The sequence below is a fragment of the Schistocerca gregaria genome, chromosome 1 (genome assembly GCF_023897955.1).
Source record: "Schistocerca gregaria isolate iqSchGreg1 chromosome 1, iqSchGreg1.2, whole genome shotgun sequence".
NCBI lineage: Eukaryota > Metazoa > Arthropoda > Insecta > Orthoptera > Acrididae > Schistocerca > Schistocerca gregaria.
In genome coordinates this window covers 385,945,693-385,971,084 of record NC_064920.1, presented here as the reverse complement: position 1 = coordinate 385,971,084, position 25,392 = coordinate 385,945,693, and the positions used below count along the sequence as shown (strand labels likewise).

Here is a 25,392-nt window from a genome sequence, read left to right as displayed (position 1 = left end):
TCTTCACTGTTTGCTCTCTTAAAATACATAAAGAGTTCAGCCGTAAATTTTGATCAGATTTATAGTTAGGGACAAATTGTATACTGGAAAATCAGATGACAGGAAACCACATGCATTGAAACTAGGATGTGTATTATTAATGTGTTTCTTCAGTGGAACGAAGGAATTAAGTAGTTTATCTGTACATTTCATAGCATATAGTGTGGTTGTTACTCCATGTGGGTCTGTGAAAGGTGTTGTATATGGCAGTATATACATTACAACCATTCCTCAAGCTTGGAATCATTACCCCAAGTGAAAAGCAGTAGTTCCTCCCTTGTGGTGCTGGTAGGTTGCTTTTTGTATCCAGTGGTTCGCTGGGGTTGGCCAGAACTATAAATGTGACAGGCCTTGAACCATCAGCTACTGGGCATCTCGGTGCAAAGCAAATGACCAACTATGGTTGAAGATGCAGTATATCCTGGAAAGTTTGACAGATAATAAAATCAATTTTAGTGACTATTTTCCCATTGTTCAGTCTTCACTCTTCTGTGTCTTCTTTGATACCAGCTTACATCCACGTTGTTCATCAGAAGTAATATGTTACTGTGCCAACAGTGGAAATGATTACTTGCTCTTCAAGCTTCTTGATTCGTTCTACTTTAAACCCCACCAACCCCTTCAATTTGTTGGATTTCAGCTTAACATCAAAACCTCTCTTCGCAGTTTCTTTCAAACGACTTAACAAGCGGGAAAGTGCCGGTAGATAGGCACAATAAAAAACACACACACACACACACACACACACACACACACACACACACACACACAAACACAAAATTTCGAGCTTTAGCAACCGGCGGTTGCTTCGTCAGGAAAGAGGGAAGGAGAAGGAAAGATGAAAGGATGTGGGTTTTAAGGGAGAGGGTAAGGAGTCATTCCACAAGCAGATATATTTAAAGGCAAAGAGTTTGGGCAGAGATGTCAGTCGAGGCGGAAGTGCAGAGGCAAAGATGATGTTGTATGACAGGTGAGGCATGAGGGGCGCCAACTTGAAATTAGTGGAGATTGAGGCCTGGTGGATAACGAGAAGAGAGGATATATTGAAGAACAAGTTCCCATCTCCGGAGTTCGGATAAGTTGGTGTTAGTGGGAAGTATCCAGATAACCCGGACGGTGTAACACTGTGCCAAGATGTGCTGGCCGTGCACCAAGGCATGTTTAGCCACAGGGTGATCCTCATTACCAACAAACACTGTCTGCCTGTGTCCATTCATGCGAACGGACAGTTTGTTGCTGGTCATTCCCACATAGAAAGTGTCACAGTGTAGGCAAGTCAGTTGGTAAATCACGTGGGTGCTTTCACACAATGAAAAATTGCAGCTACTGTGGTCTTGCCCAGGGCCAAGTTATGCACCGCACATCCATAAAGTTCTGAGACTGATTTTATTCCTGGTGTACAAGTGACGTCATGACAGTAATTATGGCAGCAGCTTGAACTAATAACTGTGAACGACAGATGCACATTCAGCCTGTCAGTTGTGAGCAGGCCGTGTTAAGTAGAAGAGGTGCATTTGTAGCTTGTCAGCATAGTTGTCACAAATCACAATAGATCATCATCTCTAGATCAAGTGCTGAAGACATTCTCCAGAATGTTTTTGAGAAGAAAAAAGCGTGTCAAAAGTTTGTCCTGCACACTATGAATCCCAAACAAAAATGGCGTATGGGAATCTTCTGCTACTTGATCAAAATGCAGTAAGCAGACAATTCTTTTCTGTAAAAAATTATTGTGAGTGGCAGGACTTAGTGTTAACAGTACAAAACTACCACAAAATGTCAAAAGTTCAGAAATTCATATGAAGGGTCAACACCCTGATGACCTAACATGCATTGAAGCTGTTCACACGGCTTGAACAACATTCTAAAAAAAGGACTTTTCTGACAGGTTTAAATGGTTGTATGAATGTTATGTGCAAAGGGGGGGGGGGGGGAGGGGGGGACACTATTTAGAACATTTCAACGATTAAAGCCACTGTCTTAATAACTTTTCTCTGTTTCTTTATAAATCCAGTCTCAAAACCTTTTGGTCTGACAGGATGCGCAGGATTTGTCAGAGGGCAGTCCTGGGGATAGGAACCCTCTGAATAATGGGGCTGTGGCAATCAACAGTATTGTTGCGCCAGCTACTCTGTTTTCATAGCGGGATAGAGTGGCATCATTCCAAGTGGAAAGAGATTTGTCTGTGCCTTTTTTTACTTTCATTATCAATATTTTTTTCTTTCTGCAGCTTCGATAATGAAAATAGTTTCCAAAACCTGCCTGTGAATAAAGTAAAAAAAGTTATAGCTCTTCGTTGGATCTTCTTATCATAAAAAGATATTTAAATATTTTGTGGCTGATAGCAAAAGTTCTGTAATTGGAACAATAAGCACCATGTATAAAAAAGACATTTATTCACCTTCAGAACAATGTCCATTGCCCACAGTATGCTTTTCGGCAACATGGTAAAATTGATGTCACATATTTGGATGTTACTAAGTCTGCTTTGTGCCTGTCATTCGTGATTCCCATGAACCAGGATAACAAAATGAATTCTGTTGGCATCCAACATGAGGAGTAGGCATATTGTTTCAGACAATACATGATATGCTTAACCAGTAACTTTCATTCAGGAACTGCAATGTGTAGTTAGCTACAGTTGTGCAGTAAATAACAATTTTGACCTCTTGTGTTGTATGTATATGTTACAACCGTTTCAAAACTGATTATTTATAGTTTGGCCTTCAAGTTCCTTGAACTTGGAGATGCCCCTTTGAGACAAGGGGAAGCTGGTGACTACTGTTCGTTGATTGTCTCTTGTACTCTGCATCAAACTTGTAGCACCAGCTATCACAAGTGATTGTCAGTTGATGTCAAGTTGGTTGTTGGTCACTTAAGTTAATGAAATCTCCAGCAGTTTCCGTTCATATTAGCTCCCAATTGTCATTCAATCTGTGTATTACACATGCAGAAGCAGCTTCCTGCACATCAAAATATTATGAATTCCTAGAGATCAGTCTTGAAGGCAAATTGCCAGTTTTGTGTGAAAAAAGGGTAGATTTTGGGAAAGTCATCCAGAACTTTGGGTTAGGGGAGATTACCGTATGGGATGAGAAGGAAAGACTAAAGTAATACTTACACCTGTATGCATCTTAGTTGCAGTTTTTCACAGACTGTAACAAATCTTGTACATCCAGTGCCCCATTAAAACTATTACATGAGTCCTCCCTCTTATAATGCTTGACTTGCTGCAGCAGACACATCAATCTGATGTACATTGTGCACTCCAAAATGTGAATATGCATATGCACACATTTTCAACCAATGCTTCCATTTATATAGCAGTTCATTTACCAGATATATGGGCACTAAATATTTGTGACACAACATGTGTTTGTACGTTTTCTTGATGTTGTCATAGTTGTTTCATGCAAAATAAATGAAATGTGTGAAGACTAAGATTGAGGATGGTTTATATGCTACGAAAAAGGCAAAAAAGAAATATATTTTTTATCTTTGTGTTTTGTAGCAGGATGTGGTGGCTGGAAGTGAGCTGGACATTTGGCTCCTTGACATGCAGTCTACTGATGATGGTCTCATGCTCCTGGCAGCTGCACTTAATTCTTCTGTTTCACAGCAGCTCCATTATGCACTTGGTGAGTTAATACTTAAGTAAAGAGGAGATCCTTATTGTCAGCAATGATCATACATTAAGATGCGGGAACTGATTTAGAAGCAGCTTTGCACAAATCCAGGTTCCACCATTCTCATTAAAGTTTTCATGAATCACAGCAGAAATGAAATTATTCAGTAAGATTATAACTGTTTCGTGGGCTCCTCAAACGTGTTCATAACAGCCTCAGTATGGGACAATATACACACACACACACACACACACACACACACACACACACACACACACACACAAGGAAAACCCAGGTATTTTTTCATTCAGGAGAAAAATGGGCAAAATCGAGGATTTTTTTTAGAATTCCTGGAATTTCTCATTGATTTAGTTTTCAGTTAAATCTCTAATTTTGACTGGTAAAATCCGACATTCTAACAAAAAATTTTACTGTTTCCTGCAGAATAATACTGCAGCAATAAAACATAAACGAGAGGAAGAAACCAAAATCAAACTTAAGTTGCAAAGGAAATGCACAATTACAACAAAACAGTGCACACACAAGTGACTGACAACAGCAAAATGTGTCAAAGGTGAAGACTATGCAATGCTTCATAACAACATGCTTCTGATGAGCATGATGTCACAACTTTTTACATCAGGTTCATTTGAGCAGTTGCCAAAGGGGACATGTACATTTGCAGTTGAGTCATGTATGAGCTGGTAATGTCTCCTGCAGTTGGTGACTTGAAGTGTGGGTGTTAGCTGCATCAGCAGTAGCAACAAGCAGCCAGAGGCTACCCAGAAAAAACAGATTTCTGTGGCTGGGAGCTACTGAGTGAATTAAAATGCATTCACATAATTACTGTAGTCTAAAATATGTTATTAGTTTCAATTTCCTGATTTTATTTTATTTCCATGGCTTTGGCAGTCAAGCATTAATTGCCTCACAGAACAATGAAGTTATTTTTGTTGATTTGGTAAAGAAATTTGACTTTGATCAATCTTTTCTGCAGACACAGTCAATTTATTTGAAACGAAGTGTTTCATTCTGCACTATTGGCTAGTTTCAACTGTTTCCCGAATTTCAAGTACATGTTTTCATCTGCCGGCATACATGGCATTATGCCATAATAAAAAAAACCAACCTTGAAATAATAGAGTACTGGAACTCCAAGAAAATTTGCATCCATAAAACCGCATTGAAAAGCTTAATGTCAACTAGGGGCCTACTTCTACGTGAATCTGGACTAAAAATTATGCACTTCAAGACAAACTGCATTTTAGTATGGTTTACAAAATTATGATGCTCTTGGAGTATATTCTGTTGTCCTGTCTCATTTGTGATGTAATGTAATATCTCACAATTAATATTTTATTAATAGTGAAAGTTTATATTTTACAATGTAACACCTCTTAATATTATATATGAACAAACATATTGGCTTCCTGCATCATTATAGCTGCTCGTGCGCAATAATACCTGTTTTCTGGCACCCTCTGAGAACTGCTGAAGTGAAGTAAATTCTAACAGGTTGCAGAGAACATATCAAATGGTGGTTTGATTGCATTCAAAGTAAATTTCATTTTACACAAGATGAATCTTGTCACATGTGTGAATGTGCTTTGAATTTCTTAAATCACAGTTTGTTTGACTATAATTTAAAGCTTAACACTTTGAGGTCCAGCCACTTAGAACAGTTTGGAGACCAGAAGACCAGGTATTTAAGTCATTAATGAACTTAAAATGTAACACATGCATAAAAAGATCAGTATTATATTTGAAAGCTTAGCTGTTCTTGTAGCTACCCTATGTTCTCATGTGTTGTTGTTGTTGTTGTTGTGGTGGTGGTCTTCAGTCCTGAGACTGGTTTGATGCAGCTCTCCATGCTACTCTATCCTGTACAAGCTTCTTCATCTCCCAGTACCTACTGCAACCTACATCCTTCTGAATCTGCTTAGTGTATTCATCTCTTGGTCTCCCTCTACAATTTCTACCCTCCACACTGCCTTCCAATACTAAATTGATGATCCCTTGATGCCTCAGAACATGTCCTACCGACCGATCCCTTCTTCTGGTCAAGTTGTGCCACAAACTTCTCTTCTCCCCAATCCTATTCAATACTTCCTCATTAGTTATGTGATCTACCCATCTAATCTTCAGGATTATTTTGTAGCACCACATTTCAAAAGCTTCTATTCTCTTCTTGTCCAAACTATTTATCATCCACGTTTCACTTCCATACATGGCTACACTCCATACAAATACTTTCAGAAATTACTTCCTGACACTTAAATCTATACTCGATGTTAACAAATTTCTCTTCTTCTGAAATGCTTTCCTTGCCATTGCCAGTCTACATTTTATATCCTTTCTACTTTGACCATCATCAGTTATTTTGCTCCTCAAATAGCAAAACTTCTTTACTACTGTAAATGTCTCATTTCCTAATCTAATTCCCTCAGCATCACCCGATTTAATTCGACTACATTCCATTATCCTCGTTTTGCTTTTGTTGATGTTCATCTTATATCCTTGTTTCAAGACACTGTCCATTCCGTTCAACTGCTCTTCCAAGTCCTTTGCTGTCTCTAGAATTACAATGTCATTGGCGAACCTCAGAGTTTTTATTTCTTCTCCATGGATTTTAATACCTACTCCGAATTTTTCTTTTGTTTCCTTTACTGCTTGCTCATTATACACATTGACTAACATCGGGGAGTGGCTACAATCCTGTCTTACTCCCTTCCCAACCACTGCTTGGAAGCAGTCCCTCGACTCTTATAACTGCCGTCTGGTTTCTGTACAAATTGTAAATAGTCTTTCGCTCCCTGTATTTTACCCCTGTCACCTTTAGAATTTGAAAGAGAGTATTCCAGTCAACATTGTCAAAAGCTTTCTATAAGTCTACACATGCTAGAAACGTAGGTTTGCCCTTCCTTATTTTAGCTTCTAAGATAAGTCTTAGGGTCAGTATTGCCTCACGTGTTCCAACATTTCTACGGAATCCAAACTGATCCTCCCCGAAGTCGGCTTCTACCAGTTTTTCCATTCATCTGTAAATAATTCTCATTAGTATTTTGCAGCTGTGACTTATTAAACTGATACTTCGGTAATTTTCACATCTGTCAACACCCCTACCTAGTATTGCCCCAGTTCAGAAATATCGTAGATCCGGGGCAGAGCAGTGTGAGTTGTAGTGGGGAGGTGGATAGTATCCGTGTGACCCATGTTAACGTTTAATGATTTTGCTCTTTCCTCTTTATTTATTGCTCTCACGTCAAATGAAAACAATATGAATTTCTGTGGCCAGGAGCTATTAAGTGAATTAAAATACATTCAAACAATTACGGAAGGCTGAAATATGTTATTAGTTTCAGATTTTATTTTATTTCCGCCTTTCTGACTGTCAATCATTAATCGCCTTGCAGAACAATGGAGTTATTTTTGTCAGTTTGCTAAAGAAATTTGGCTGTTATTAATCTTTTCCGCTGAGACAGTCAATTTATTTGAAACAAAGTGTTTAATTATGCACTATTGGTTAGTTTCAACTGTTTGCTGCATTTCAAACCCATGTTTTAATCTTCTGGTATGTATGGCATTATGCCATGATAAAGAACCAAACATGACATATTACAGTACTGGTACTCCAAGCAAATTCACATCCAAATCGGGACATACGAATGTGCATTTTAAGCCGAAATATGCATTTTAGTATGGTTCACGAAATCCCCATGCTCTCGGTGTAGCCTCTAATGTCTTGTTTCTTTTATGACATAATTACATGTACGAAAATACAGACTTTTTGTGTCGTCATAGCTGTGCAAGCATGATGACTCCTGTTTTGTGGCGGTCTCTGGCAACTGCTGAAAGGAACCTATTTCTAATAAAATATTGCAAATGGTTGTTTAAAAAGCATTACTTTCAAAGTAAATTTTGTTTTACGTAAGATGGATTTTGTATGAGCATGTATGATGAATTTCTAAAATCAGAGCTTTTGACTCTCATTTAAAAACCAACTCTCTGAGGATGACCATTTAGAATAATTTTGAGCCCAGAAGATCAGACATTTATGTCGTTGTTAAAATTTTTATTGGCATATTTGTGTGATGTATCTTAGTGTAACACGCACAAAAAAGATCAAATTTAAATATGGAAACGTAGATTCTCTTGCAGCTTATTAATCTTTGAGACCAATATTATCTGTGAAAGCTTTTCTTTCCTTTTAGCCACACTATGTATATTAACTTAAAACATTAACTTTCCCTATTTGTGTGTTTGCGCTATTGGCTGACTACATCATGTGTACTGTGCTCTAAATCTCCTCATCATTGTTTGGCAAGATCACATTACATGAGCCATGACTGGCTTACAAAAGTGCGTAGCAATCTCGGTTTCAATGCTTCAGAAAGTAACAAGTGGTGGTTGGTGGAATTCGAATTTATACTTTCGTAATACAAAAATATGCAGTGTAGGTGTTACTGCACATCAGCTATCTCTCCAAATATTTTTTTCCCTGTGTTTCGTTTTCTGAAGTGCCGGGAAATTCTACGCCGGTGTATGAAACCATAACCATTACCATTCAAAGGATTGAGAAGTTTTACAGTTCTGAGAAGTGTATTTTCACCCAAGAGAGTGTGTATTTTTAGTGAGGAAATTGAGGAATAATCCCGGGATTTTTTTTTCCTTGTTCGCGTATGCGCTTTGTGAAACATCATTTTTTTTCCATTTCTGACTGAGAAGCCTAATACCAGTTTTCATAACTCTAGTTTTAAATATATTTTAGTAGTTCTTTAATAATGATTAAAAAAAACTTTCACCTATTGTTTCACTCTCATAGGGGGTCAGGATGTGATTAGGAGTGGTGTAGGTAACCACTGTTTTCCATTGTTAAGCCATGTTATGAAGCCTGTAAACTTTAATGTAGGATTATGTTCCTTTCAGGGAAATTACCCACAGAAAGAAATAACGTTCCTGCAAAATTTGCATCATTCACACTTCTGAAACATACCACATTGTATCAAGAGACAGAGGAGCCTGAAGTGTTGGGTTACCAGTTACTGCTGTCTGCCCAGGGAGCTTATCTGTTCAATCAGAAATCTGTGATTGCATTGTCAGGTAGTATCAACTCTTAATACTTCATTTACAAGACAAGAAATTTGTCAATTTACAGGTAAATATCTTTATCAAAATAAGTTTTGAATCTATCTAATTGTATCAAATGGTGTTTAATTTTATAGCTTTGCTTTTTCACTATGAACGAAAGCTCAATAGTGTCACCTGGAATTTGAAGTCCTGTCCATAGGGAAATCTGTCGAATAAGTTAAAATTAGCAATTTGACTATCTACCCCTTTTATTTAGAGAGTCCTTCACTCATTTCCAGTTTCAGATTATAGATTTGTCACTTGCTTGTATTCGCAAGTTCTTTTCACTTTAGATGTCTGGGAACAAGAATTTGTTTTTTGAAATACCTTGTGGATGATTATTATTATTATTATTATTTCAGCTGCAAACTATGGGGACGAGCCAGACATTGTAGAATTTATGAGTCCTGGAGACCGTTTACTTGGTGGTGCAATATGTGGAAATGTTCCAATATTTTTTTCAAAGATTCATGGGCTGGTGGCCCTTTCATCTGTAGACATGGCTCCTAATGATTTTTTAAACAGGTATGCTATGTATGGATAAGATAAAATGCATATTGTAAATAAGAGATAAGTCTTCCAAAATAAATAATTCAGGTGTAAAGCACTCACTGAATAGTGGAACCATTGAGTCGTTGACAGGTGCACAAAAAAAGAATGAGAAGTGTTAAGCTTTCAAACAAAATGTTTTAACAAGCTAGGGAGAGTGCATGCCCCCCCCCCCCCCCCCCGGTCCCCCCTCCCCCCTCCCCCCTCCCCCCGTCCACACACACACACACACACACACACACACACACACACACACACACACACACACACACACACACAAGCCTGTGACAGGTGAGTTGCGAGGGGGCATGTTGCTGAGGGGTTTTGCCCCTCTAACTCGTCAGATGACGTTATTTTTGTGGGGCTATCAATGCAACTAAACATAATATAGACCACCATATGTAACACACAACCAAAAAATGAAGATTAACTCAAGTGTGATACCATTGGTGACAAGAGAGAAATAAGGTCATTTACTGAATCTCATTCACAGCACACTTCATCCATATTTAGAGTGTAAGAGGGAAAACTTCAGAGATGGAGGAAAAACTAAAATATATTCCCCATATTCAGTCATTTCACTCCTTGATTCTCTTGTTCATACTGAAAGTAGATACTCGTTCCACTAGTATACACCTTGTCTTCAACATCCCCTTAATTTAAAATTGATGGATTTATTTGCTTTTTTTGTTTCTTTCATCTTCTGAAGTATATGCCAAACCTTCCCTTCCCTTCCCTTCCCTTCCCTTCTCTTCTCTTCTATGTTAGTATCCCCTCAACTTCACCACCATCTACCTACTTAATTCATTCTGTACCATTTTCGACTACCATCTTTTTTACCTTTTCATTCTTCTTTTGTCAGGCCAGTTTTCTGCAGTAGTGTATGAACTGCTTTTATTCTGGAATTAGAATATCTGCTGTTGCAGGCTAATTCTTTCAGACTACCTGTGGATACAGAGATGATTACTTCTGACTCATTACATGAAACTGTTCTGCTTTTTCTTCCAAGATGTAAAACAAAATTTATCTCCATATTCATCCTTACATCTTCCCCTGTAACCTAAAGTGTTATTGGAAAGGTGCGCTTTTGTTAATCTGAATCCAGTTACTTTCTTCCATAATTTTAAGTTGTTGCCCCTCTTCTACCTCAAATTCTATGAATCTGGTTTTTTTACTTCCCTAGTTTTAGTTATGGTTTTCCCAAAAAATCATCTGACGCGCATGTGTCAAAGTATTTGTATAAAGGTGTGTGTAGTGGGTGTTGCTTTTCTTATTGTAAACTTACAAAGATATTCACACACAGATTTGTCAAATCATTATTTGTACACTATTTATTGGAGCTTGTTAAATTTTTCCTTCAGATTTTCTTTAAGCTGCATTGTATTGCTCTATCTATTGAACAGTAAATAACAATTCAGATACTCATTGTAAACATGTTGTTATTCGTCCCTGTCTCGTGAAGCTGTAACCATAAAAGATCCATTGTTCTAATGTATGTGCGACATGTATACGAAAAACCTTAACAATTGTAGAATAACCATTGTAGTAATTGACAATACCACGTAATATGTGGGAGATAAGATGCTTGCAAAATTATTGCATGTTTGAAAGAAATGACACTTTGCTTTTGTTCTGTATTCCAATTGCAGCAGTGTCAGTGTGGCTGACTTTCCAACTGTAACAGATGCCACTGTATCTCAGGCAACTGATGGGCTTGTAGCAGTGTCCATGACAGATTTTGAATTGGAGGAACTTTCAATCAGCAAAGACAGTGTTGCCAGAATGCGTGCTGCTTTTATATATCACATTAAAAATAAAAATAAGGTATGTATTAGCAAAAAAACAAAAAAAAATTCTCTCTCACACACATTTTTCTTTCTGTCGTGCAGCATGTACCATGTGGAAAGAGACTGTCTTGGAAAGGGTTTTGTAAACTTTATTTTATTAAAGATAATGTTAATTTGAATTGTGAACCTTACTAGAATTATCTATCAAACAAGAACACTGATTTTCAGATCACTTATAGACATGTACTATCAAAGTTGATAGGGTCAGTTCAGTGCGATTTTTCAGCTTTACGGGTCGTTGAAGTTACATGACAGAAAGAAGTGTACATTCTGCCTCTGCTATACTAGACTACATGCACAGCTGTGAAAATGAAAGCTAACTCAGTTACTGTACTCACTGTCCTTTTTGTTAAATAAATTTGACTTTTTTAATATGAAGTATAGTTCAATTTTGTTAAATTATAATTTATATTTTAATGGGAAGTGCAGTGTGTGTGATAAATTTTAGTGTGCCATGACTAGAAATTACACAGGAAGAAATCTAGTAATCTGCCATTCAACAAATGCTCTACGCTATGTTATAGATATTGGTAGGGTTTATGTTGACACTTTGAGGTATTCTAGGAAATCTACCTTATTTTCTTAGAACTGGAATGCAGTTATCTTAGCTAGGGTAGAGGAGCATTACCATGTTGATAAAGAAAACATCTGATTTCATACAATGAAAACAATCAATTTTGACAAAATAATGTAATTGGACGGATAAAAAAAATCTATTCACCAAGCGGTGGCAGAACACACACATAAAAGAAGGTTGTAATTGGGCAAGAATGCAGGTCAGGGGAGACTTCATGGCAAGTCTCCCCTGACTTGTGGTTCTGGGTGACTTTCCTATAATTTACCCCTTTCCCTAGACCTCTCCATTCCTTTTCCTTCACCCATCTTCCTTCCCCTTCAATCCTTCTGCCTGAAGAAGGAGCCACTGGCTCTGAAAGCTTGCCCAATCACAACCTTCTTTTATGTGTGTATTCTGCCTACAATGAATCCAACCCGATCATTTTACTATGTCAAATATATGGTTCAGATTATTGTTATTCTGAGTGATTACAACATTGAAATAGTCCAGAATTTAGCAATAATTATTACCTATGCCTCAGCAATAATGTAGCCTAATTCTACTCTGATTATAACAAAACTAAATAGAAGACCTTGCAACTGAACAATAGTGTCATCTGAGGTACAATACATGTACATCCCTGAATCGATAAACTGATGAAGAAGAACTATCTATAGTAGAGAACTGTAGGCAGCAGTTTTTGGTGTATGTTCAACCTGAAATAACAGCAGTAATGATTTTATCCAAGTTAATAAGGAATTATTAACAGAAACAGTTAGAGTGAATTTATTTGTGGTGATTTATTGCTGATGAGCACATTGTTTGGACTGGCATAATTGTGAAGTGACTAGATGTCCAAATTACATATTTTCCACTTTAATCAAGTTCCACTGTATTTCTTCTTCTGTAGAACCAGTTGGAACGATGATTTGCTGCTTCAAAAAGTTCGGCGTCATGTAGTGTAGTATGAAACTTATCTACTGTAGCCCAATACGCATGGTGAACTAAAACAATATAAAATTTGTACTTTCACTAAGTGCATTAGAAAACAACTTTAATTAGACATAAATCATTGGTGTGTCATATCATGAAGGGTTACTTAACAAATATAAACATAAGCACATTAAACTGTACGTAATAATATTTTTCACCTTTGCAGCTGCATGGAATAATACTTAGTTGTGAGCTAATAGAATAATAAGTTTCATGTGAAGTATTAACTTACATCAAAATGATCCTCATAGAAATACACACACATAGTGATGATTGTTTCATTTGGATCTCCGAGTGAGTTGCAGCCACATTTTACGCATATTCTCATTCTTTGGAACTCCCGAAAATAATTTTTCAGGAGTTTTTGTGGATGTATATGTACAGTGTGATACTAGACACCATTTGTAACTCATATTCCAAAATGTGAATTCAAAAACAAGATATCACTTTGAACGAGCTTTATGACAGTAGGAGCAGCATGCTAGCCAGTGGTGTCATGGGCATCACCTGACTCAAATGGAGTGTTTTAGTGGGCTAGGGAAATTATTTGAATTTAATTTGCTTTTAAAAACATAAATGCTGAAATTCATGAGAAAAAAGCATGATGTTGGTGTAAAATGACAGTTAATCATTTAAGATGATTTTCAGGAGATAGTCAAATGCACTGTTGTTAAGATCATGTTGTGATTATGAAGTTAATTTTGTGTCTAAATCATAGTTATATAGCTGATCATTTTACACAGAAAGATCTATCAAAGGGATAAGGCATTACTATCCTGTTTCCACAATGCTGATGCTATTATGTGCTGCATTCATTGCTGCTATTATTGTGTACATTTGAACACACTGAGATTACTCAAGGCTATACTGCTGAATCAGCTTGTTGATTGTGGATTAAGGGTACGTGCAGTGTTTCAGTCAGTGAGCAATTCATTGTTGTTCTGCTGTTGTTGGTTTTCTTCTTGTAGCCTTGGAATGAGGCGTAGAATTACTATTACTGGTCTTAAATGCCAGGCTGCCTCACACCTGTCACCAAATAAAATCACACAACTGTTATGTACGTCATTAGACATACGTAGTGAAAATGCATAGTCTCCCATTTGTAAAATTAAGGTACGTACACACACACACACACACACACACACACACACACACACACACACACACACACACTCTATCATGACACTTAATGTCGCTATAGCCGCCTTACTGTCTCCAGGCACACACCACTAGACCACTGGGCCCAACCTTTCAAAGTAGTTTGAGGTGTTACATAATAACATACCCAAATCATTTGATGTCTTCTTAAGAAGTTGAAGCCGGAAACAAATCTTTGTGTGACTTGAAGCTCAAATAACAACAAAAATTTAACTCTCTTCCTTAGAAAATGTGCCTAATCTGTCTATAACTTAGTTCTCATTGCTTCCCACTGAATATTAACACTAGAACAGTGGAAAATATGGTAGCCCTAGAACTGCAGGAAGTGGTCATTTGACCTCTATTGATATTTGCTTTACAGTTTCATTGCATGGTTAAAGTAATTTTTTAAATTCATTTGTATGTTACATACACATTTCAGTTGAAGCTTTACATTGAAATTCTGCAAAATTGTGTGTGTTAACCGAGAAATGTGACCTATTTCTAAAGTTGCTAACATTTCTTCATTTATTTCACTTGTTTGTAAAACTTGAAATAACGGTACAAGTAAAGTTCTCACAGATGTTGTTAGTCGTATTTCCTTTGCAAATTCTAATTTAACACTTCTTTCAGTTTTTTAATTTGTGCAGTACTAAAACTGCTTTTTCGTTAGGTTGGCTTTTTGTGTTCCATCCTGCTCTTTGTTGTTTCCCGTTTGTAAGTTCATTTACCAGCTGATGAATGAATGGAGTCTTCATCCAGGAAATTTTTGATCATTTGATTGCAGATGACCCTAGTGTTTATTACTGCCATTTCTAAGGAGTTGTAGGACAACAGATTGCTGCTCGCCATATAGAGGACACATTGAGTTGCAGACAGGCACAACAAAAAAGACTGCTATACATTTGAAGTTTCGTCCACAATCCTTTTCTCTGAAGTTGACGTCTCAGCAGCCAGAGACGGTGGTCGTTTGTGTGAGAGTTGTACTTACATGAACGTTTGTGTGTGTGTGTGTGTGGTGTGTGTGTGTGTGTGTGTGTGTTTCATACTTCAGAAGAAGACTTTGGTCGAAATCTCAGATATATAGCAGTCATTTTATTGTGCCTGTCTGCAATCCAGCATCTCCTCATTATATTGAGTTGCAATTCATCCTTTCCATAATGCTGTTGTTATTCCATTGTGGATTTTCCGCTATTTGATAGTCTAGAAGATATACTAGGCCACCACCTGTAAGCAACGTTAGTTGAATATTTTATGAATCACTAGATTGACGTCCACCCGTTACTTTTGTTGCATTGTAGAATTTAAGTTTCTGACTTCTTTCCTTCTTTGCTCTTACTACATCAGGATCTAGTACGCTGAGAATATTGACATTCATAATCTTCTTCTACTGTGTGTGTGTGTGTGTGTGTGTGTGTGTGTGTGTGTGTGCGCGTGCGCGCGAGCGCGCGCACTCTGGCTTATCAGTCTTTTTTTCCAGATAATAGATGGAATTTGTTCTCATTTATGCAGTAGGGGATTGATCAGTGAATCTGGTTCATTGTTGTCACTAATGACATTTTCTTCAGTTGAAGTTTCTTAGGAAGCTGAGGTGTTGTGAAGAAGTTGTTTGTTGTCATGTTCCGTCACTAGTTTACAGATGGCTCCATGAGATGGACAATGCACACACCAAAAGGCTGGTCGCCAGGTCGCTATTCCTGCTTACCAAGGTATTGAAAGATTTTGCAAATGTACTTGGATACCACCTCTGCAACTGTCTTAAACTGAATCTACATTTGCAACTTTTATGTGGCATAAACGGAGTAAAACTATACTTTGCTTTGCTTGAAATAACTGCTCATCACTTGTAATAATCTCACCACAATGGTAACAGCAGAGCCAGTTTTGCACAATTTTGTTCCATATTTCAGAGGTAAAAGTGAACTTGTTAGCAGGGAATTGTTGAGCTTGGTGTGGCTAATCATTGAAGCAGAAGAATGGGCCAAGTTCATGGAATCTGTCTTGTTTCAGACACCCCAGGAATATGATCAAATGCACAACATACCAATAGTTGCCTCCAATTCCTCTAACAACGTGGTCCGTATGGTGATTTTTTTTCATTCCGAACATTTGATTCAGTGTGTTTATTTATTATAAACAGCATTGATTCATCAAAAAGACTTTGGAAGGCACCAGTTACAGTCATCCACTAGGAGTCTAGCATGCCACCTGTCATTGAAATGCCATGTGCCATGTGCCTCTCGTGCAGTGGTTTCCTCAATTGTGGAATGAGGTCAGAGTCACATGAACTGAGATCTGATGAGTAGGGTGGATGGGGGTGGATCCATCTTGTAGCATGGCCAATCTCACACTGAATATTTCAGGTGCTGGTACAGAGCCATCCTTGCAAGGGCTTTCAAATGTATTTACTGAAGTTACAGCAGTGCCACATGTTTGTGTAATATACCGTAGTTTTCCATGACTTACAAAATGATGATAATGCTGTTGTGTGTAGGCAAATGTTAAAACTAAATTTTGTTTTTGTTTTAAAACATAGAACTGCTGTGATGAAACACAGTAAATGTGAGTGTTAATGGCATGCAATTTTCACTCATGTCTAAATTTATTTCAGTCCCAAAGTGAAGAAATTATTGAAGACCTTTTCCCTGAACACACAGAAACTATCAATGAAATTGACAATGTTATTGATACCGTCATTGTGAAAGTCAGTGAAGACCTAATAAATGATATTCCAGCTGCTGATCCTCGCTGGAGTGAAGTGAGATCATCAGGTAAGAGTAGGTTATCTCTCATAAACATGTCTGCAAGTGACGGGTTTTACATTGAATGAATTGGAGCAGTGCTTAGCACAGTTGAAACACTAAAAAGTGCTCTAGTCTTAAGAGTAACAGAACACATCATATGATTTCATTTAATAACATTGCCCTATCCTTTGTGGACAGAATTATTAAGCAATACAGACAAAAAAATTATATGTGCTGTATTTGTGCATCATAAAGGTCACAGTAAATATATTTTGATGAGAAATACAATTGATGTTTATATAATTTATTTTGTAGTGTTACATTTGGAATTTAAGGGTACAGGTGAATTAAAAATTGCCATGTGAAAAATTGTGTGTGTAGTTTTTTATGTGAACATACTTCTCACCTGTATAATACTTACTTTTTGTTTAAGACTAGGAACTTTTATTCTTTAGTGCACAATTGAGTATTATACTTCTTACAGATAATTTATTCATTTCCCTTTCACATCAGCATTTCATATCTGCTTGTCTTCTCAGACATAATTGGTCAATGTTCAACATTGTCCTGACGAGCGACTTCAGTCTGAAGGTCGAGAAGATGTTTACAGATTGATGTCTGAAAAGTACAGAAATGGTTCTAAATAATACTGTAGTACAAATAGAGAGGTAAAAGCTGAAACACTGCCATCTTAAGGGATGCTTCATGTAGCATCCTTACTTGTTGGCACATAATCATCATCGTAATCACTATCAGTAGAGGAGGCACTCGAGCAACTATCATCACTCTCTCTCCATATGTTCCACCTGCCATACCAGCTAATACGCTCTTCTTCTTTCCATTACAAGCCACAGTATTAATTTCCTATTATAACAACAGTTTTCTTGTGCATGCATAAGTTGACAAATGTCTATTGTTTGAAAAATCTGCTTACATATTTTTTTGGGTAATGTCTACCACAATAATTTTTTATTCAGATATTCCTTACTACTACCTATATCATACAACATTTTAAAAAGTTCATAACATGCCATTTTAAGATTGAGAATAATAAATGTCAGTAGCTGAAACAAATTCATACACAATACGCAGAAATCCGAATATTCAATTGGCAAAGTAGTTCAATAAATTGTTACGGTGTCACACCTGTGACTAACACAATACATCTGTATAAAACTCATTGACACACATTGTATACCTTTGTAATCTTACTAATAATCACATTTTTTCTGACTGTTTTTAATAAGACAGTGTTAAAAAGCAATAGTTTGTGTATGATACACTTTATTAGTAGTGCTTATATGAGTCTGATGTCTCCAGTTGGCACTGCCTGCTGCTTCATCAGTTGTCAAATTATATCATCTTCCGTGAAGTTGAATTAAGCTCAGGAAAGAGTGAATAATTCTGCTACAAAAATCTTGGATCACTTACTCATTGATATGTGACAGAGGATAGAATTCCAAAGAAAATGATGAAAGGTGTGATCCATTCAGCTAGGTGAAAACGGAGACCTAGAAGAAGAAGGTGGAGTGACGATGTAGTAAAGGATCTCACCAGTATGGGAGTCTGGGGTTGCGAAAAAGAGCAGCAAATAAGCGAGAAGTGTGGAGGCAGATCGTTGAAGCAGCCAAGGCTCACCAAGGGCTGTAATGCTGCTGAAGAAGAAGGAGGAGGAGGCGGAGGAGGAGGAGGAGGAGGACTCATTGATATTAAGTGTACTTCAATAACTTTTCTTATATGTTGACCACTTTTTTTATTTCCAAGAACACCTTACATATTTCAACTTTCCGTCATTATCAAAGGCTACAAAACTTATTAGAGTTCATTCAAATGACTGCTTCATCTCACAGCATTTTCATGCATTTGCATATTAAATGTCTGGCAGGTAACAAAGTTAAATTGAAACTGAACAGAAAAAAAACATTATTTTGGATTCACTTTCCATAAAAGACTTATAATTTACAAAGGTGGAAGCTATTTAGCTCAAAAGTGTTATGAACCTGGTTGTGTTATTAAAATAATATTGTTTTCTGCTTTGTGAACTAATCTGTAAATGGGTAGCATGCAGATATGTTTAAATACTAGTGAAGTTAATATGTAAACTGACCCAGTACACACCATTACAATACAGCGCTCAAAGTGACCCTTGGAACTTGTAATTAACTAAATCAACTTTATGCATTGGAGGTGATAAGTCATCAGATCTTTCTTGCCAGTAATGAAGTCACATGATGGGGCTGCTGAGAGAACTGGAGATTTCACAGGAGAAAGCTACTTTAAAGCAGTACAAAGATGATTTGGATAGCCAGTGGATAGCAAAGGTCCTGCTGGCAGATTTCTTCTGTGTCCTAGTAGAGCGGTCATAAAATATGTTGAGTGATATACATATGGTTTTTAACTTGTGCAATGATCACAATTTCTTGAGCATTTGGAGAGAGTTTCGTTGCCATCAGTCAACCAAAAGTTTGAATGTGTGCCACTGTGGAGTGACATTATATATCTTCTTTCAGCTAAATACTGGAATTTTAGGAAAAGAGGTTGATTCTACATGTTTGTTATTTCTTTTAGATGCAAATACAGAGCATATTTTTATTTGTGGATGCTTCCCACCAGGAGATGGTCATCTGGTGGATGCAACAACAGGCGGCTACAGGAACACTTGTTACTGACGACCTGAGTTGTAAGACTGTAGTGATTGAGATCATCCACTGTGAGCAATATAGTGAGATTTTCAGTTTGTGATCCATATGTATAGGCATGTGATCAGTACATTACAGTAAATGAGCTCAGTGGATGCTGCAGATATTATTTAATTCTAAACACTGCATACGTGATGAGATGTCGGTGCAACCTGGCAAAAGAAAATGAACCCTATACTATCTGTGAAAGATTTCTCTCACTTTGACAAGGATTTTGAGAAGACCCCCTAAGTTCTTCGATTTTTATTGGGTGCATCCAGAGGCGTGTCACTATATTTTGCCTGGAGTAGAGGGAAAGTCATGAAAACATCTAATTTCAGAGAGATAGTAAAACCACTGCGTGCCTCTTCAAACGTAATTGACGAGGCCATTTCCTGCATCACAACATGGACCATCAAAAATGATATTAATAAGCACATTTCAAAGGCAAAGCAAGCACAGGTAATGTACCTTTCGTATCGTAACTAGCAACTGGAAACTGCTTCTTCAAACATGTATTGAGGTCAACCCTGATTTCACACACAAGATTGTTAAATGTTAAATTTTGTCATCAACAAGTGAGATGAACACTATACTAAATCATTATAAGAGCAACCACAAACTGAAACACCCATCATATTTGCTTCATGACGTGAAAATGGAGGTGTCACTAATGCTTGTGTGATCAGAGGGAAATTTACAGCATATGTATGTAAATATGAACCAAATATACGTGTGTGTGTGTGTGTGTGTGTGTGTGTGTGTGTGTGTGTGTGTGTGTGTGCGTGCGTGCGCGCGCCAGTCAATTGCACTGCTTGTGGTATAGGTGAAACCGAGGCATTTGTAGTGCCTCTTACTTGTGTGATGCTTATGTCAAGTGGCATCTAACACAACTGTTTAATTGTGACCATATACCACCAGTGACCCACTTTCATACTAAGATCATTCCATACTCCTGTCCCGTGTTTGATTCCCAGCTGGGTTGGGGATTCTCTCTCCCCGGGGACTGGATATTTGTGTTGTCCTCATCATTTCATCATCATCCATTTTTTAAGTGCATTGTCTGAAAACTACCTTGAGCAGTTAAACAGAGAACCGACTCGTGGCAATAACATGTTAGACCTTCTGGTGACAAACAGACCCAAACTATTTGAAACAGTTAACACAGAACAGGGAATCAGCGATCATAAAACTGTTACTGCATCGATGATTTCAGCCGTAAATAGAAATATTAAAAAAGGTAGGAAGATTTTTCTGTTTAGAAAAAGTGACAAAAAGCAGATTTCAGAGTACCTGACAGCTCAACACAAAAGTTTTGTCCCAAGTACAGATACTGTTGAGGATCAGCGGACTAAGTTCAAAACCATCGTACAATATACATTAGATGAGTATGTGCCAAGCAAGATCATAAGAGGTAGAAAAGAGCCACCTTGGTACAACAACCAAGTTAGAAAACTGCTGCGGAAGCAAAGGGAACTTCACAGCAAACATAAACATAGCCAAAGCCTTGCAGACAAACAAAAATTAAGCGAAGCAAAATGTAGTGTGAGGTGGGCTATGCGAGAAGCGTTCAATGAATTCAGAAGTTAAGTTCTATGTACTGACTTGGCAGAAAATCCTAAGAAATTTTGGTCTTATGTCAAAGCGGTAGGTGGATCGAAACAAAATGTCCAAACACTCTGTGACCAAAATGGTACTGAAACAGGATGACAGTTTAAAGGCCGAAATAATAAATGTCTTTTTCCAAAGCTGTTTCACAGAGGAAGACTGCGCTGTAGTTCCTTCTCTAGATTGTCACACAGATGACAGACTGGTACATATTGAAATAGATGACAGAGGGATAGTTGTTGTTGTTGTTGTTGTTGTTGTCTTCAGTCCTGAAACTGGTTTGATGCAGCTCTCCATGCTACTCTATCCTGTGCAAGCTTCTTCATCTCCCAGTACCTACTGCAACCTACATCCTTCTGAATCTGCTTAGTGTAGTCATCTCTTGGTCTCCCTCTACGATTTTTACCCTCCACGCTGCCCTCCAATTCTAAATTGGTGATCCCTTGATGCCTCAGAACATGTCCTACCAACCGATCCCTTCTTCTGGTCAAGTTATGCCACAAACTTCTCTTCTCTCCTATTCGATTCAATACTTCCTCATTAGTTATGTGATCTACCCATCTAATCTTCAGCATTCTTCTGTAGCACCACATTTCGAAAGCTTCTATTCGCTTCTTGTCCAAACTATTTATCGTCCATGATTCACTTCCATACATGGCTACACTCCATACAAATACTTTCAGAAATTACTTCCTGACACTTAAATCTATACTCGGTGTTAACAAACTTCTCTTCTTCAGAAACGCTTTTCTTGCCATTGCCAGTCTACATTTTATATCCTCTCTACTTCGACCATCATCAGTTATTTTGCTACCCAATTAGCAAAACTCCTTTACCACTTTAAGTGTCTCATTTCGTAATCTAATTACTTCAGTATCACCCGACTTAATTCGACTACATTCCATTATCCTCGTTTTGCTTTTATTGATGGTCATCTTATATCCTCCTTTCATGACACTATCCATTCCGTTCAACTGCTCTTCCAAGTCCTTTGCTGTCTCTGACAGAATCACGATGTCATTGGCGAACCTCAAAGTTTTAATTTCTTCTCCATGGATTTTAATACCTACTCCGAATTTTTCTTTTGTTTCCTTCACTGCTTGCTCAATATACAGATTGAATAACATTGGGGATAGACTACAGCCCTGTCTCACTCCCTTCCCCACCACTGCTTCCATTTCATGTCCCTCAACTCTTATAACTGCCATCTGGTTTCTGTACAAATTGTAAATAGCCTTTTGCTCCCTGTATTTTACCCCTGCCACCTGCAGAATTTTAAAGAGAGTATTCCAGTCAACATAGTCAAAAGCTTTCTCTAAGTCTACAAATGCTAGAAACATAGGTTTGCCCTTCCTTATTCTAGCTTCTAAGATAAGTCGTAGGGTCAGTATTGCCTCACGTGTTCCAACATTTCTACGGAATCCAAACTGAACCTCCCCGAGGTCGGCTTCTACTAGTTTTTCCATTCGTCTGTAAAGAACTCGCGTTAGTATTTTGCAGCTGTGACTTATTAAACTGATAGTTCGGTAATTTTCACATCTGTCAACACCTGCTTTCTTTGGGATTGGAATTATTATATTCTTCTTGATGTCTGAGGGTATTTCGCCTGTCTCATACATCTTGCTCACCAGATGGTAGAGTTTTGTCAGGACTGGCTCTCCCAAGGCCGTCAGTAGTTCCAATGGAATGTTGTCTACTCCGGGGGCCTTGTTTCGACTCAGGTCTTTCAGTGCTCTGTCAAATTCTTCACGCAGTATCGTATCTCCCATTTCATCTTCATCTACATCCTCTTCCATTTCCATAATATTTTCCTCGAGTACATCGCCCTTGTATAGACCCTCTATATACTCCTTCCACCTTTCTACTTTCCCTTCTTTGGTTAGAACTGGGTTTCCATCTGAGCTCTTAATATTCATACAAGTGGTCCTATTTTCTCCAAAGGTCTCTTTAATTTTCCTGTAGGCAGTATCTATCTTACCCCTAGTGAAATAAGCCTCTACATCCTTAAATTTGTCCTCTAGCCATCCCTGCTTAACCATTTTGCACTTCCTGTCGATGTCATTTTTGAGACGTTTGTATTCCTTTTTGCCTGCTTCATTTACTGCATTTTTATATTTTCTCCTTTCATCAATTAAATTCAATATTTCTTCTGTTACCCAAGGATTTCTACTAGCCCTCGTCTTTTTACCTACTTGATCCTCTGCTGCCTTCACTACTTCATCCCTCAAAGCTACCCATTCTTCTTCTATTGTATTTCTTTCCCCCATTTCTGTCAATTGTTCCCTTATGCTGTCCCTGAAACTCCGTACAACCTCTGGTTCTTTTAGTTTATCCAGGTCCCATCTCCTTAAATTCCCACCTTTTTGCAGTTTCTTCAGTTTTAATCTACAGGTCATAACCAACAGATTGTGGTCAGAGTCCACATCTGCCCCTGGAAATGTCTTACAATTTAAAACCTGGTTCCTAAATCTCTGTCTTACCATTATATAATCTATCTGATACTTTTTAGTATCTCCAGGGTTCTTCCATGTATACAGCCTTCTTTTATGATTCTTGAACCAAGTGTTACCTATGATTAAGTTGTGCTCTGTGCAAAATTCTACCAGGCGGCTTCCTCTTTCATTTCTTTGTCCCAGTCCATATTCACCTACTACGTTTCCTTCTCTCCCTTTTCCTACTTCCGAATTCCAGTCACCCATGACTATTAAATTTTCGTCACCCTTCACTATCTGAATAATTTCTTTTATTTGATCATACATTTCTTCAGTTTCTTCGTCATCTGCAGAGCTAGTTGGCATATGAACTTGTACTACTGTAGTAGGTGTGGGCTTCGTATCTATCTTGGCCACAATAATGTGTTCATTATGTTGTTTGTAGTAGCTTACCCGCATTCCTGTTTTCCTATTCATTATTAAACCTACTCCTGCATTACCCCTATTTGATTTTGTCTTTATAACCCTGTAGTCACCTGACCAGAAGTCTTGTTCCTCCTGCCACTGTACTTCACTAATTCCCACTATATCTAACTTAAACCTATCCATTTCCCTTTTTAAATTTTCTAACCTACCTGCCCGATTAAGGGATCTGACATTCCACGCTCCGACCCATAGAACGCCAGTTTTCTTTCTCCTGATAACGACATCCTCTTGAGTAGTCCCCGCCCGGAGATCCGAATGGGGGACTATTTTACCTCCGGAATATTTTACCCAAGAGGATGCCATCATCATTTAGAAAAACATTTAAAATCACTCAAAAGAGGAAAGGCCGCTGGACCTGATGGGATACCAATTCGATTTTACACAAAGGAACTTGCCCCCTTCTTGCAGCAGTGTACCATATGTCTCTAGAAGAGCGTAGTGTCCAAAGGATTGGAAAAGGGCACAGGTCATCACCGTTTTCAAGAAGGGACGTCGAACAGATGTTCGGAACTACAGACCTATATCTCTAATGTCAATCAGTTGTAGAATTTTGGGACACATTTTATGTTACAGTATAATGACTTTTCTGGAGACTAGAAATCTACTCTGTAGGAATCAGCATGGGTTTTGAAAAAGATGGTCGTGTGAAACCCAGCTCGCACTATTCGTCCACGAGACTCAGAGGGCCATAGACATGGGTTCCCAGGTAGATGCCGTGTTTTTTGACTTCTGCAAGGCGTTCGATACAGCTCCCCGCATTCGTTTAATGAACAAAGAGCATATGAACTATCAGACCAATTGTGCGATTGGATTGAGGAGTTCCTAGATAACAGAACGCAGCGTGTCATACTCAGTTGAGAGAAGTCTTTCGAAGTAAGAGTGATTTCACGTGTGCCGCAGGGGAGTGTTGTAGGACCGTTGGTATTCACATTATACATAAACTATCTGGTGGATGACATCGGAAGTTCACTGAGGCTTTTTGCAGATGATGCTGTAGTATATTGAGAGGTTGTAACAATGGGTAATTGTACTGAAATGTAGGAGGATCTGCAACATATTGATGCATGGCATGGGGAATGGCAATTGAATCTCAATGTAGACAAGTGTAATGTGCTGTGAATACATAGAAAGAAAGATCCTTTATCATTTAGCTACAATGCAGCAGGTCAGCAACTGGAAGCAGTTAATTCCATAAATTATCTGAGAGTAGGCATTAGGAGTGATTTAAAATGGAATGATCATATGAAGTTGATCGTTGGTAAAGCAGATGCCATACTGAGATTCATTGGAAGAATCCTAAGGAAATGCAATCCGAATACAAAGGAAGTAGGTTACAGTACACTTGTTCACCCACTGGTTGAATATTGCTCCCCAGTGTGGGACCCGTACCAGATAGGGTTGAGAGAAGAGATGGAGAAGATCCAACGGAGAGCAGCGCGCTTCGTTACAGGATCATTTAGTAATTGCAAAAGCATTATTGAGATGATAGATAAACTCCAGTGGAAGACTCTGCAGGAGAGATGCTCAGTAGCTCGGTACGGGCTTTTGAGAACATACCTTCACTGAGGAGTCA

General features: G+C 38.0%; 1 protein-coding gene across 2 annotated transcripts in view; it reads left to right on the top strand.

The window, feature by feature from the left end:
- LOC126348812 (nuclear pore complex protein Nup133) overlaps positions 1–25,392 on the top strand; it is a 119,223-nt gene that overhangs the window by 18,305 nt on the left and 75,526 nt on the right. Inside the window, exons 6-10 of one of the 2 annotated variants that reach the window (XM_050002386.1) lie at positions 3,548–3,674; positions 8,589–8,762; positions 9,152–9,314; positions 10,988–11,162; positions 16,483–16,642. In XM_050002386.1, the coding sequence (XP_049858343.1) occupies positions 3,548–3,674; positions 8,589–8,762; positions 9,152–9,314; positions 10,988–11,162; positions 16,483–16,642 (799 nt within the window). The remainder of the gene's footprint in view (positions 1–3,547; positions 3,675–8,588; positions 8,763–9,151; positions 9,315–10,987; positions 11,163–16,482; positions 16,643–25,392) is intronic. The other variant, XM_050002387.1, reaches the window with a different exon arrangement.